Source organism: Globicephala melas, chromosome X, assembly GCF_963455315.2.
Source record: "Globicephala melas chromosome X, mGloMel1.2, whole genome shotgun sequence".
NCBI classification, from domain to species: Eukaryota; Metazoa; Chordata; class Mammalia; order Artiodactyla; family Delphinidae; genus Globicephala; species Globicephala melas.
In genome coordinates this window covers 67,976,999-67,990,815 of record NC_083335.1, presented here as the reverse complement: position 1 = coordinate 67,990,815, position 13,817 = coordinate 67,976,999, and the positions used below count along the sequence as shown (strand labels likewise).

Genomic DNA, 13,817 nt, shown 5'->3' with positions numbered 1-13,817 from the left:
TAATTTGTGTTGTTACCACTTTTGCATCTGGGAATTTGAATTCTGTTCAATGCCATTAAGACTAATTGAATCAGTTTTAGATTATACATAGTATAAGTTCTTATTTTTTTATTCCATAGATTCCATGCAATGGAAAAGCAGCTGATCGCATTCATCAAGATGGTATACACATCCTTGTAAATATGAATGGTTATACCAAGGGTGCTCGAAATGAACTCTTTGCTCTCAGGCCAGCTCCTATTCAGGTAAAGGAAATAATGATAATTACTCACAGTGTTTATTGGGCTAAGAAGACAGTGATAGGTTTTTTCCCCTCTTTGGTTAACTATCCTTTGAAACAATAGGACGGACATGCTTGACTTATGAAAAAAAAGTGTAGTTCTTGAAAATGAACAGGGACAAAGAATTTTGAGTGAGAACACAGTGCCCACAGGAACATGTATATGGAGACATGCAATTTGTAGTTGGATGTAAACCGTTGTTCTGTCTTGTAAATTGGAAAAACGGTTTAGCACTTAGAAGTTTAGTCTAAAATATTACTTGATTGCTCTTGGCTAAGGAAGTCCACCCTCCTTGGTTGTTTGTTTACTTATTTAATTTTAAGCTATTTTGCTGAAGGTTCTTAGTCAGTTTTTGGTCTGATTTTTTTTTTTTTTCTTTTAGGCAATGTGGCTGGGGTACCCTGGGACTAGTGGCGCGCTTTTCATGGATTATATCATCACTGATCAGGAAACTTCACCTGCTGAAGTTGCTGAGCAGTATTCTGAGAAACTGGCTTATATGCCCCATACTTTCTTTATTGGTGATCATGCTAATATGTTCCCTCACCTGAAGGTAGGTAGAAAAACAGTGCTATAGGGGAATTGCAAAGAACTGTAGTCATTTATTTCCTTGCTGCTGTTCCTGTGCATCCTAAAAGATATGTCTGAAACTTTTTTTTCAATTAGAAAAAAGCAGTCATCGATTTTAAGTCCAATGGGCACATTTATGACAATCGGATTGTGCTGAATGGCATCGACCTCAAAGCATTTCTTGATAGTCTACCAGATGTGAAAATTGTCAAGGTCAGAACCTGGTCAATACTGTCATTGAAATTAAGTTATCTGCATTTGGGATCTTTCCCTAATGATGTATTTTGTGTAATTATTTTAAGATGAAATGTCCTGATGGAGGAGACAACGCAGACAGCAGTAATACAGCTCTTAATATGCCTGTCATTCCTATGAATACTATTGCAGAAGCAGTTATTGAAATGATTAACAGAGGACAAATTCAGATAACAATTAATGGATTCAGTATTAGCAATGGACTGGCAACTACCCAGGTGAGAAGAGAATAATAGAACATACTATCTACCACCAAGTATACATTTATCTTCTTTACATCTCATAACTCTAGGAGGTAAGCATCATTACTTCCGTTTTATAGATGAGGAAATGAATTCAGTGGAAACTGGCATCTTATATAGGTTTGTTTGATTTTAAAAGTCTCTTGGATTCAGCCAGCAGGTTACTTAATGAGAGTCTTCTGTGTTAATACCTTGTTATTCTCTGCCTGTGGCTTTACTCTTACCAACGGTGAACTGTCTGTAGGCATCATACAGTGTCTTGCTTCTGTAACTCATCCTTTCCCCAGTTAAATCTTACTCATCTTTAAGACTTTCAGTTCAGACAACTCCGCCAGGAATCTGTTTCTGTCCATATCCCTGACCTCTCCTTCCCTGCTCCATTGGTACCTGTATTCTCTGTTCTTGTAGTATTTGGGATATATCTTTACATCCAGCACAACACATTATAATTCCCTGGGTTTGTATGTATTCTCCACTGAATTGAATTACTTTAGGGTCCGTGTCTTAGCCACAATAATGAAATACGTGCTGAGTAAATATTAGGTTGGCCAAAAAGTTCGTTCAGGTTTTTTTGTAAGCTTGTATGAAAAATCCGAATGAACTTTTTGGCCAACCCAATATTATATATTGCATACTTGAATAAGTGAATATGTAACTCTGTCAAGCGATCATAAGGCAAGGATCTCTGACCTCTTTAGGAGTTAACAGTTTTAGTGGTATAGCAGTTTATACAAAGAATGCTTGAAATGAATTAAGGTAAAGGAATTAATCACCCGTAATGTGTATTAGGCCTGAACTGTCCTTTGAAACAATAGGGCAGACATGCTTGACTCAAGGAAAAAAAAGTATACTTCTTGAATTGCACAGGTACAAAGAATTTTGAGTGTAGAACAACACAATGCCCGTAGTGTATGAGATGTCTATCACACCTGGAATAGTTACATAACAAGGTAAGGCACTACCCAGATGTGTGGGAATTGCAAGATAAGACTGTAATTGTGTATGTAGATGCTCAGAAATAGAGCTGAACAATGAGGAGAGGCAGTTTTAGTAGAGATTTTTCAGTAATTTAAGTTTAGTCTTGAAAGGTGGGTGTGATTTAGAAAAGGATATTTCGTACATGGAGAAAAGAGTGAGCAAAAGCTTGCTGTTGGACTAATAGGGTTTTGAAGAGAACTTTTTGGCTAGAGTGAGATGTTTCATAGTGCAGTCCCCCCCAAATTAAGATAATGCTCTAACTTTTTTCCTTTAACTTAATGTGTCATGAATATATTCTCATTATAGTTCAACGACATTACTTTTAATGGTTATACCAGTTTGCATCGTAAGGATTGTTTATTGATTGAAAAATAATCAGATTGGGGACTTCCCTGGTGGTCCAGTGGTTAAGACTCCGTGCTCCCAATGCAGGGGACCTGGGTTCGATCCCTGGTCAGGGAACTAGATCCCGCATGCCGCAACTAAAGACCCCACATGCTGCAATGGTGCAACGAAGATCCTGTGTGCCACAACTAAGACCTGAAGCAGCCAAATAAATAAATAAACAAATATTGAAAAGAAAAGAAAAATATCGGACCATGTTTACTTTAAATATAATCATATATTTTTTCTTGTTCTAGATCAACAATAAGGCTGCCACTGGAGAGGAGGTTCCCCGTACCATTATTGTAACCACACGTTCTCAGTACGGGTTACCAGAAGATGCCATTGTGTACTGTAACTTTAATCAGTTATATAAAATTGACCCATCTACTTTGCAGATGTGGGCAAATGTGAGTGTGTGTAGATTCATTATTAATGTCCAGAGATTCTCGTAAAGATTCTGTATATAGGTCGTCTTGCTGAGGCTGCCACCCCATCCTCCCATTCAGGAGCTGTTGTGCTAGATTATTGTGATAATCTTCAAAAGAGCTGTAGATTTCAGCAATTTTTGATTTGTCCTTCAAGTGTCTAAATATCATATAATGAACTTTTAAAATTTATGTGTTCAAACGCAGGGATCAGCAAACTTTTTCTTAAAAGGCCAGGTGGTAAATATTTTTGGTTTTGCAGTCTATACTCTCTGTCACACCTACTCAATTCTGCCGTTGTAGCAAGAAAACACCATACTCATTATATAAATGAATGAGTATAGGTATGTTCCAATAAGTTTTTATTTACAAAAACAGGCAATATGCCAGATTTGGCTCATAGGCTATAGTTTGCCAACCCATGGTCTAAGCTGATAGCAAAGCTGTTACGTATACTCATCCACATTTTACATCATTCTTGCAATATTGTAGAGTTAGAACCAGGAAGGAATTGGCTTATGCCGTTACTTCTCAGTCATTTCATCATACCAGTTTGCATAAGCAGGACCTCTGAAGCTTCTAAACTTTGCTATCCATATCTGCCTCTTTTTCCATAGAGCCTAAAATGGAGATAGTTCTTGGTTGACTTTTTTTCTGATTAATATCTGGGTTTTTTGGTCTGTTTTCTTTTTTTAAAGGACGAGGGAGGGTGGAGAAGAGGAAGCAGATGAGTACAGGTTTACTATCCCTGAATCTTCACTTCCCCATTTCAAAAAACCTGAAAACCAAAAGCATCTTCATAAGTTTGTGGTACATTTATTTGGTTGGCAGCCACACTGCCTGAACTGATGTTAGGCTATTTATGATTCTTTATTTATTCCATTTAGTATGAATATTCCTACATCTTGATGCAGAGATACTAATATGTTGGTTTGCAGGGAGTTGCCGCTGAGAGTGTTATGTAATTTATATATACTGTACTACTTCTTAAAAATCTGAAATATTCTAAATTCTGAAATCCATCTGTTCTCATGGCTTTCAGAGATGGGATGGTGAACTTGTATGATACATTGAGTAGATGTAGGTCTAAATCGGGTTGGCAAACTATGGCCGATGAGCCAAATCCAGTCCACTGCTTGTTTTTTTGTTTGTTTTTTTATTTTGGCAGTGTGGCATGCGGAATCTTAGTTCCCTGACCAGGGATCGAACCTGAGCCCCCTGCAGTGGAAGCATGGAGTCCTAACCACTGGACCACCAGGGAAGTCCCAGCTACTTGTTTTTGTAAATAAAATTTTATTGACACACAGCCATGCCTACTTACTTACATATTGTCTATGGCTTTCCAGTGACAAGGGCAGAATTGAATAGTTATGACACAGTCCATGTTGGCCATCAAAAGCAACAGTATTTGCTCTCTGGTCCTTTACAGAAAATGTCTGCTGACCCCTGATCTAGATTAGGCAAATAAAGTTTGGCAGGTGTGAACTAACTTTATTTGTTGTACCATGGTGGGGGATTTAAAATTTGAAATGGAAAATTCCTATCTCATGGACAAAAATCACTCCTAGTATCAATTCCCACAGGACATAGCTGCCTCAGATTTTGCCAATTAGTAACTTGTTTTGTCTTCTTGCATCAGTCTCCTCTTTCTTTGAACTGTCTTTGGGGACAGCTAAGCAGAACAGGAACCTATAGCTCAGTTGATCTAATTCATCTATGTGAAAGAAAGACTTAAGTTCACGGTAGGCTGCTATCTGGGTGAAAAGAATAGAGTATGGTAGAATTACTAGAAATTTATGGGAGCCTTTCTTGAGAAGGGCAGAGCTGCTATTAATACTTGCTCTTGTTTTCCCTATTTTAGATTCTGAAGCGTGTTCCCAATAGTGTACTGTGGCTGTTGCGTTTTCCAGCAGTAGGAGAACCTAACATTCAACAGTACGCACAAAATATGGGCCTTCCCCAGAACCGTATCATTTTTTCACCTGTTGCTCCTAAAGAGGAACATGTTCGGAGAGGCCAGCTGGCTGATGTCTGCTTGGACACTCCACTCTGTAATGGACACACCACAGGGATGGATGTCCTTTGGGCAGGGACACCCATGGTGACTATGCCAGGTGAGCTGCTTCCTTGTTCTTTTTAAAATCTCCTTGGGAGAGACACTTCCAGGTGAAATCATATGTACTAGAAGCAACATTTAGGGCAAGATGATAGAAAATGAGACTTGTTCAAGTCTGAACACTCTTCATCTGCATCGTGTGGATATTTAACATAAATAACATTAATAACTGTGTGCTATTTGCATTCTCAGATGTGCAGTTGTTATTTTTCTTATTGCAGGAGAGACTCTTGCTTCCCGAGTTGCAGCTTCCCAGCTCACTTGTTTAGGCTGTCTTGAGCTTATTGCTAAAAATAGACAAGAATATGAAGACATAGCTGTGAAACTGGGAACTGATCTAGAATAGTAAGTAAACTTTTCCATGAACAAATTATATGGTGAGGTGAAGGAAACAAGAAAAATTTAGAGAGAATATAGGTGTTATGAAGTGAAATCATAAAATAAGGGTAATATAAAATAAATGAATTAGTTGTATGCTCTCTGGATGGGAGAAGGACTTTTTATTATTTTAATTTAATTTAACTTGTTATTTATTTTTGTGGCCGCACCATGCGGCGTGCGGGATCTTACTTCCCCGGCCAGGGATCGAACCTGTGCTCCCTGCAGTGGAAGCGTGGAGTCTTAACCACTGGACCGCCAGGGGAGTCCTGAGAAGAACTTTTTAAACTTCCATAAATAAAGTGATCATTAGGTTTCACTATGTAGAGTAAATGCTGAATAAAAGTAAGTCAAGAGAATTAAAAGATGTAAACTAGCTATATTTCAATAAAAAAAAAGAAAATTAAAAGGCAAACGAGGGAAAAAAATCTGTTCCTTAATGTCAAATATTAATAGCCTGGCTATATAAAGACTGAAGAATATTTACATTTTAAATCCCTTAATAGGAAAGTAAGCAAAGAAATGACAACTGACTAAAGTAGAAATACAAATGGTTAACAAGAAAGTTTCAACCTCTGTAGTAGAAATAAATATTTATTTTTTAATTTATTGGCCTTGCCACCTGCCTTGTGGGATTTTAGTTCCCTGATCAGGGATTGAACCCACGCCCTCGGCAGTGAAAGCGTGGAGTCCTAACCACTGGACCACCAGAGAATTCCCTAGTAGAAATAAAATAACATTGAGGTACACCCATTATTTACCTATAAAATAAAAGATTTTTAATATGATACCAATGATGAGGGAGCACTGAGGTGCTGACCTTTTCAAACATTGGTGAGTAAATTGGTAGTCTTTTCAGAGCCCTTAAAAAAAAAAAAAAAAAGCTAGACCTTTGACCCTAAGAATATCCTTGTGATAATATTTGAGCATGACTTAAATGCCCCCAAATGGGTGGGAATTAGATGATGCTTAAATAAATGATGCTTTATCCATACAATAAAATAGTGTTTATCTCTTAAATGAGATTTTTCTTTGGGTATTACGTGTGATTTTTTTTTTCTTTGTGTTTTCTGACAAGTAGCATATTATGTAGAAGTTTAAAGAAGCACCCTCTTTGAGTCAGACTTCCTGGGTTTGAATCCAGGCTCTCTCACAAGCTTTGTGACTTTGGACAAGTTAGTCTCTATGTGCCTTGGTTTTTCCATCTGCAAAATGGGGATGAATGATAGTACCTACCTTGCAGAGATGTGAGGATTAAAAAAAAGTGTTACCGGTCAGAATGGCCATCATCAAAAAATCTACAAACAGTAAATGCTGGAGAGGGTGTGGACAAAAGGGAACCCTCTTGCACTGTTGGTGGGAATGTAAATTAATACAGCCACTATGGAGAACAGTATGGTGGTTCCTTAAAAAACTAAAAATAGAACTACCATATGACCCAGCAATTCCACTCCTGGGCATATACCCTGAGAAAACCATAATTCAAAAAGAGACATGTACCACAATGTTCACTGCAGCTCTATGTACAATAGCCAGGACATGGAAGCAACCTAAGTGTCCATTGACAGATGAATGGGTAAAGAAGATGTGGCACATATATACAATGGAATATTACTCAGCTATGAAAAGAAACAAAATTGAGTTATTTGTAGTGAGGTGGATGGACCTAGAGACTGTCATAAAGAGTGAAGTCAGAAAGAGAAAAACAAATACCGTATGCTAACACACATATGGAATCTAAAAAAAAAAAAAAAAGTTCTGAAGAACCTAGGGAACAGGACAGGAATAAAGATGCAGACGTAGAGAGTGAACTAGAGGACACGGGGAGGGGGAAGGAAGGGTAAGCTGGGACGAAGTGAGAGAGTAGCATTGACATGGATGCACTACCAAATGTAAGATAGATAGCTAGTGGGAAGCAGCCGCATAGCACGGGGAGATCAGCTCGATGCTTTGTGACCACCTAGAGGGGTGGGATAGGGAGGGTGGGAGGGAAACGCAAGAGGGAGGGGATATGGGGATATATGTATACACATAGCTGATTCACTTTGTTATACAGCAGAAACTAACACAACATTGTAAAGCAATTATACTCCAATAAAGATGTTTAAAAAAAGAGAAAAAGTGTTCCACGTAAAGCACTTAACAACAGTTCTTGGTACATAGTAAGCATTCAACAGATGTATGTTAAGCATTTATTTATCATTTTCAAAATTTTCTCCCCTGAACATCATATACAGCTAAGAAAAACTAGTGAAAACTTTGAGCCCAGGCATTAAAAAATTAATTTACATGTCCATCATCCCAGAGATAACTACAGTAAATAATTTAGTGTATTTTCTTTTTGGAACTTAGTTGACTTCATACACTACTTTTTCCCAACATTTTATTATGAAAAAGTTCAATTTTATAATAAACACTTATATACCTACCACCTAGCTTCTGCCACTGATAATTTTACTGTACTTTTATCACATTCCATCTGTTTATTCCTATATCCATTTAGAAATCCATCTTATTTGAAGTAAACTGCAGATATCAGTATTCTCCCTAAATACTTCAGAATGGCCATCATTAACTAGAGTTTAATACTTGTTTCTTTTGTCTTTTGAGGCAGAATTTATATACAGTGTATACACAAATCTTTTTTTAAATTAATTTAATTTTACTTTTTTAGTTGAAGTATAGTTGGTTTACAGTGTTGTTTCTGGGGTACAGCAAAGTTGATTCAGTTATATATATATATTATATACACATGTATATTCTTTTTCATATTCTTTTCCATTATGGTTTATTATAGGATATTGAATATAGTTCTCTGTGCTGTACAGTAGGACCCTGTTGTTTACTTTATCTACGGTAGTTTGTACCTGCTAATCCCAAATTGGAATACACAAATCTTAAGTGAGTTTTGAGAAATACCTTTATAACCCAGGCCTCCAACAGCACCATCACTCCAGAAAGTTCCTTCACACCCCTTCTCAGTTGGTCCTCCTCACCAACCCTCAGAGACAACCACTGTTCTGAATTTTTTTTCCACCATAATTTATTTAGTCTTGCCTTTCTAGAACCTTATACAAATAGAATCATACAGCATGTACTCTGAAGGCTTCTTTCAATCAGGATAATGTGTTGAGATTCATCCGTGTTGTTGGCTCATATCAGTAGTTCATTCCCTTTTATTGCTGAGTAGTATTTCAGTGTATGGATGTACCACAGTTTAACCATTCTATTGACGTACAGAACTTTATTTATTTAGTTTTAAATTTATTTTATTTTAGTTATTTTTGGCCGCTTTGGGTCTTCATTGCTGCGTGCGGGCTTTCTCTAGTTGCGGCGAGCGGGGGTTGCTCTTCGTTGTGGTGCGGCGGGCTCCTCATTGTGGTGGCTTCTCTTGTTGCAGAGCACGGACTCTACGTGCACGGGCTTCAGTAGTTGTGACACACGGGCTCAGTAGTTGTGGCTCATAGGCTTTGGAGCACAGGCTCAGTAGTTGTGGCGCACAGGCTTAGTTGCTCCGCGGCATGTGGGATCTTCCCAGACCAGGGTTCGAACCTGTGTCCCCTGCATTGGCAGGCAGATTCTTAACCACTGCACCACCAGGGAAGCTGACATACAGAACTTTAAAAATAACACAAAGGTATTTTTATTTGGAAGGTAACATTAATATGATCATGGTTGGGTTGAGGCCAACAGATAGGCATAGCTGTTTTACTAGTTCTGGCACAAAAAAACATTAAAACAACCTTTCTATTAATTGTTTTTTAAAATGCACAAGAGTATTCCAGCTTCTGGTTCTAAAGTAATAACTCTCTCTGTATAAGAATAGTCTCATGACAAATGATATATTCACAACAGGAGGAGAGAGAGAATTCTATCTTCTTTCCCCAGAAGAATTGATTGCTTTTTTTTCCTGTTTCTGAACAGAACCATAGTCTTGGTGATATTAGGAACACTTTTTTTTTATATCTAAATAAACAACTCAGTTCATGTACAAGGGGAAAATTAAAGCAGTAGACGTACTGTATTTTTTCCCCTTGAGTGTTTTCCTATTTCATTAAAACATTCATAAAATGAATACTTCCATCTTATGTTTGTGCCTTAGCTATTGTAAATGATGCTTCAGTGAACATCTTTGCATGGTCAGGTATGTCTGAGATTATTTCTGTTGAATAGATTTAAAAGTTATTGATAGGTCATAGGGTTATGAACATTTATGGTTCTAATAGACACATTGCTAAGTTGCGTATTAAAAGGGTAAACAGTTTACGTTCTAACCAGTAGTACGTAGGAATAGACGTGTCATTGCCAAGTGTTATTTTTATTTTAAATTTAGAAATAAGATGAAGTGGAGAAAGCATGGTGTCTCTTGGATATGCTTATTTAGGAAAGAACAGTGTTTTCAGGGGACGTGGAGGTGAACTCCATTATAAGTGTTTAACATTATGTTAGCTGTGACCTTTCACTTTTTTAGCATTGAGTTAAGGGAGGGCCAATCAGAAGAGAAAGTTTGGTTATGTAATTTACCATAAAGGTGTCTAGGTGTTTATGGGGCCTAGTTCTGAGTTTCTGCTCTGATTTGTAAACTTGGATCTCTTTTTATTATTCAGCCTGAAGAAAATTCGTGGCAAAGTCTGGAAGCAGAGAATATCTAGCCCTCTGTTCAACACCAAACAATACACAATGGAACTAGAGCGGCTCTATCTACAGATGTGGGAGCATTATGCAGCTGGCAACAAACCTGATCACATGATTAAGCCTGTTGAAGTCACTGAGTCGGCCTAAATAATGACTGTGTGCACAGGAGAATTACCCCTGTACCTGAGCCTCAACCTTCTGGGGGAAAGGGAACTACTTTTTACTTATCTGTACAATATCATGTTGCAGATGGGTGACAGACAATGATAAGAAATAGCACAGCCAGACTTGCTTCCTGCATGATCCTGATAGGGAGAGACACAAGAGATGGGAAACTGCTGTTCCACAAGGAGTCTCCATAGAATTTTGCAGCAGCCAGGTGTTGCATAAGTCTGGAAGGTCTGATCTCCCTTGGTCTTCCATGGGATGGATGGTTAGTGTGGAAGGGAGATAGAGATTGCCCAGCCGTTTTGTGATTGTCATGGATTGATTGAGTCTTCTGAATTTTTTTCTTTATATTTTGGGTATTGGAGCTTTTAAAAATGTTTGGTTTCAGGTATTTTTATTCATGTGAAGTATATATAATTCTCTTGAGATAAGGTTTTAAGCTAAAATATTCCTTGTTTTAGTTTCTGAACTCTACAGATAAATGGGGACTTTGCTGGTGTAGTCTTTTTATAGGTTTTATAAACCACTTGAGCCTATATCAGTCATTTTAGTGTCTGACATAATGTTTGGAACTATCAGTGCTTTGTTGGTTTATAGATGATGGCTTAAATTCTTTTTCTGGTCCGTTTCCTTCTTCCCTTCCCCTCACTTTAAAAATTCTCCTGTAACTTGGCTAACAAAAACCCAAGTCTGATTCAAAACCTCCCAGAGTGTTTCTCTTAAACACATCATCTGGTGCCAAATGAAGATTCTTAGGAGTGATTATTAATTCTGAAGGGCACAGTTGTGGTACTGTCACTGATGATAATAATAATGGATTTTTGGCCTAGAGTTTTGACCTATTTCACCAGTGTTTTACCGTTGACTGCCCCTCTATGCTGCTTCCAAAAGTGATAGTGTGTGATACGATTTTTACTTTCATTTCTAAAGTTTGTTTTTTTTTTTTAAGTGAGTCCTGTTCTTCCTTTTTCTTTCAGCAGAAATGAAATCCCAGGTAAGTATAAGTATTCAAATATTTGATCAGTAAGTCACAGTTATCTCCAGTACATTAAATAACTTTCATCAAAAAACATTTTATAGGTAAAAAGCTCTGAAGGACCAGCTATGTATATGATAATTATGTTTCAGACCTTCCAGGGTATTATATATAATAACTTGTCTTCTGGACGTGGTCTTGAAGTCTTTATGGATTCAGCCTCAGTAGTAGCGAACTGCACTGCTACTTGGTTTGGAGTACAAATTAGACTTTAGCCCTCCTGGAGGTTGAGTTTTTGGTATTGAAAACCATAGGAATAAAATTATTGTATTTCAACAAAGGATCGAGGGCTTGAGGCTTAAACAAGCCAACATATGAATATATGTTTTTGTCTTGCTGTACTGCACATATGCTGTCTAGTAACAGATATTTTGTCTGCTAGTAGTGTTCTAGATTATGTCTTTCCAAAGTGCTGAGGCAGTGCACCTATTCTGTAGTTGCAGCTGATGCCTGAATGTATCCTAGCTGACAAATTGATTAATAAGAACTTGAATTTCTGAAAGATTTGTACTGTTAACCAAAATCTGAGCAAGAAGTCTCAAATGTAATTCTTAGCCAGAATTACATGTTAATGAAACATTTAACAGTCTAAATCAAGGAACATCAGTGTAGGGATTTCTTTTAATTTATTTTTTACCTGCTTGAAATATCAGTTAAAGGTTGCCAGCTTGGTTGCAGATGAACGGACGTTTGAAGTTCACCAAACTACTTAATGTGGAATAGGATAATAGACTTCCAACGCCCTCAAGGCTGTGACCTTGCAGCCATTTTACATAGCACATCATCCTCCTATAGGGGTGAACCTTTCCCTGGCCCGAAAAGTAGCCGCTCTGGTTGAAGCTTTGCTTATTGTAACAGGCTTTTGTTTCCAGGTAACATGTCTGTGGAAGACTTAATTCTGAATAGAGATATAGATATTACTGGAAACTAATTGTTTTTTCTATTATACTCTGCTTTATCAAAAAAGTAAAACATTTAAATTGTGCTACAGAAATTCAGATGTTGTCTTGCAATCTTTAAACAATAAATGAATGATTTGCCCTTAATATGGCTGATGTATTTTGTGTTCTGTTAAATTGAGCATTGGATGGAACAATAGGGTCCTCCAGTTATGAAATCTATATTTGAACAGCTCCAAACAACAGAAGGACCAGATTTCCCTACAGTGCAGCTATGATAGTAAGAATTATTTTGTTTTCTCAGCCAAGTGTGGTGGAGCATGGGTCAGGTTGGTGTATGATCCATTAAGACTTAACAAAGCCTGAGACTCCCAGCACACGCATTTGTGTTTGTTCCTGTTCAGCTTATAACCATTCTGGCTTCTTCATCTACCCTTGTAGTCTCATTCTTTATGTGGACTATTCCTTCCCACTCTGTATGGTGATTGAACTCAACCACCAGTATGAGGGAGGAGGATATCCATGCATCAGGGACCAGAACAGGCTGTTTAGCTGCCTGTTTTCTCAGAGATATAACCAATTTTTTTTCAATAAAATGTTAGGTAATTTACCTCCCAAGTTCTGTGGATTGAGACCCTCAAAGCCCTAATGTGGGTTAGTGTTTGTTTCTTGGAAGATGGGGCAAGAAAGATGTCCAATAGATTAGTCATAAGTCCTTTTTTTTTTCCTAATATCTGTTTGTTTATTTGACTGCATCGGATCTTAGTTGCGGCATGTGGGGTCTTCTCCTTGTGGCGCGCAGGGTCTTTTCGTTGTGGCGCATGGGCTTCTCTAGTTGTGGTGCACGGGCTTTAGAGTGCGTGGGCTCAGTAGTTGCGGCGTGCAGGTTTAGTTGCCCCACAGCATGTGGGATCTTAGTTCCCCTATCAGGGATCGAACATGCGTCCTCTGCATTGGAAGGTGGATTCTTAACCACTGGACCACCAGGGAAGTCCCCATAAATAAGTTCTTACTCCCACCCTCTTCTGTCTATTAGGAATGTGCATCAGTTATTTCCAGTCTACTTCAGCTCCTCCTGCCTTCGGTCTAAAGGAGTTGCTTGTGCACCTTGAATAAACTTGTGTAACTTACCATTTGATTCCAGTCCTAAACCCACTCTTTACTTGAAGCACATGCCTCTTAACAATATTAACTACAGCTAATGTTCAGATTCTTTGCCCAAACCTCTGAGGCACACAGTTATGTAAGCCCCATTTTTATGGAATAGGCTTGTAGAGGTAAACTTGCAAGTTTGTTGTAAGTGATAAGGTTATAATGATAAGCCCTTATCCCATTCCCCATCAACTCAGAAAGTACCTTTTTTTTTTCGGTACTCGGGCCTCTCACTGCTGTGGCCTCTCCCGTTGCAGAGCACAGGCTCCGGACGCGCAGGCTCAGCGGCCATGGC

General features: G+C 38.1%; 1 protein-coding gene and 1 non-coding gene across 4 annotated transcripts in view; one reads left to right on the top strand and one right to left on the bottom strand.

Annotated features, from left to right (window-relative positions):
• OGT (O-linked N-acetylglucosamine (GlcNAc) transferase) overlaps positions 1–12,517 on the top strand; it is a 37,169-nt gene extending 24,652 nt beyond the window's left edge. For 2 of the 3 annotated variants that reach the window (XM_030850784.2, XM_030850783.2), the window contains exons 15-22: positions 120–245; positions 664–834; positions 948–1,064; positions 1,154–1,324; positions 2,968–3,120; positions 5,000–5,252; positions 5,476–5,599; positions 10,240–12,517. In XM_030850784.2, the coding sequence (XP_030706644.1) occupies positions 120–245; positions 664–834; positions 948–1,064; positions 1,154–1,324; positions 2,968–3,120; positions 5,000–5,252; positions 5,476–5,599; positions 10,240–10,414 (1,290 nt within the window). In that variant the 3' untranslated portion in view covers positions 10,415–12,517. Of the gene's footprint in view, positions 1–119; positions 246–663; positions 835–947; positions 1,065–1,153; positions 1,325–2,967; positions 3,121–4,306; positions 4,437–4,999; positions 5,253–5,475; positions 5,600–10,239 lie in introns of those variants that run through there. The other variant, XM_030850786.2, reaches the window with a different exon arrangement.
• Positions 4,327–4,399, bottom strand: TRNAW-CCA (transfer RNA tryptophan (anticodon CCA)). Its single transcript has one exon. It is a non-coding gene; the product is annotated as a tRNA-Trp (tRNA).
• Positions 12,518–13,817: the final 1,300 nt, after the last annotated feature.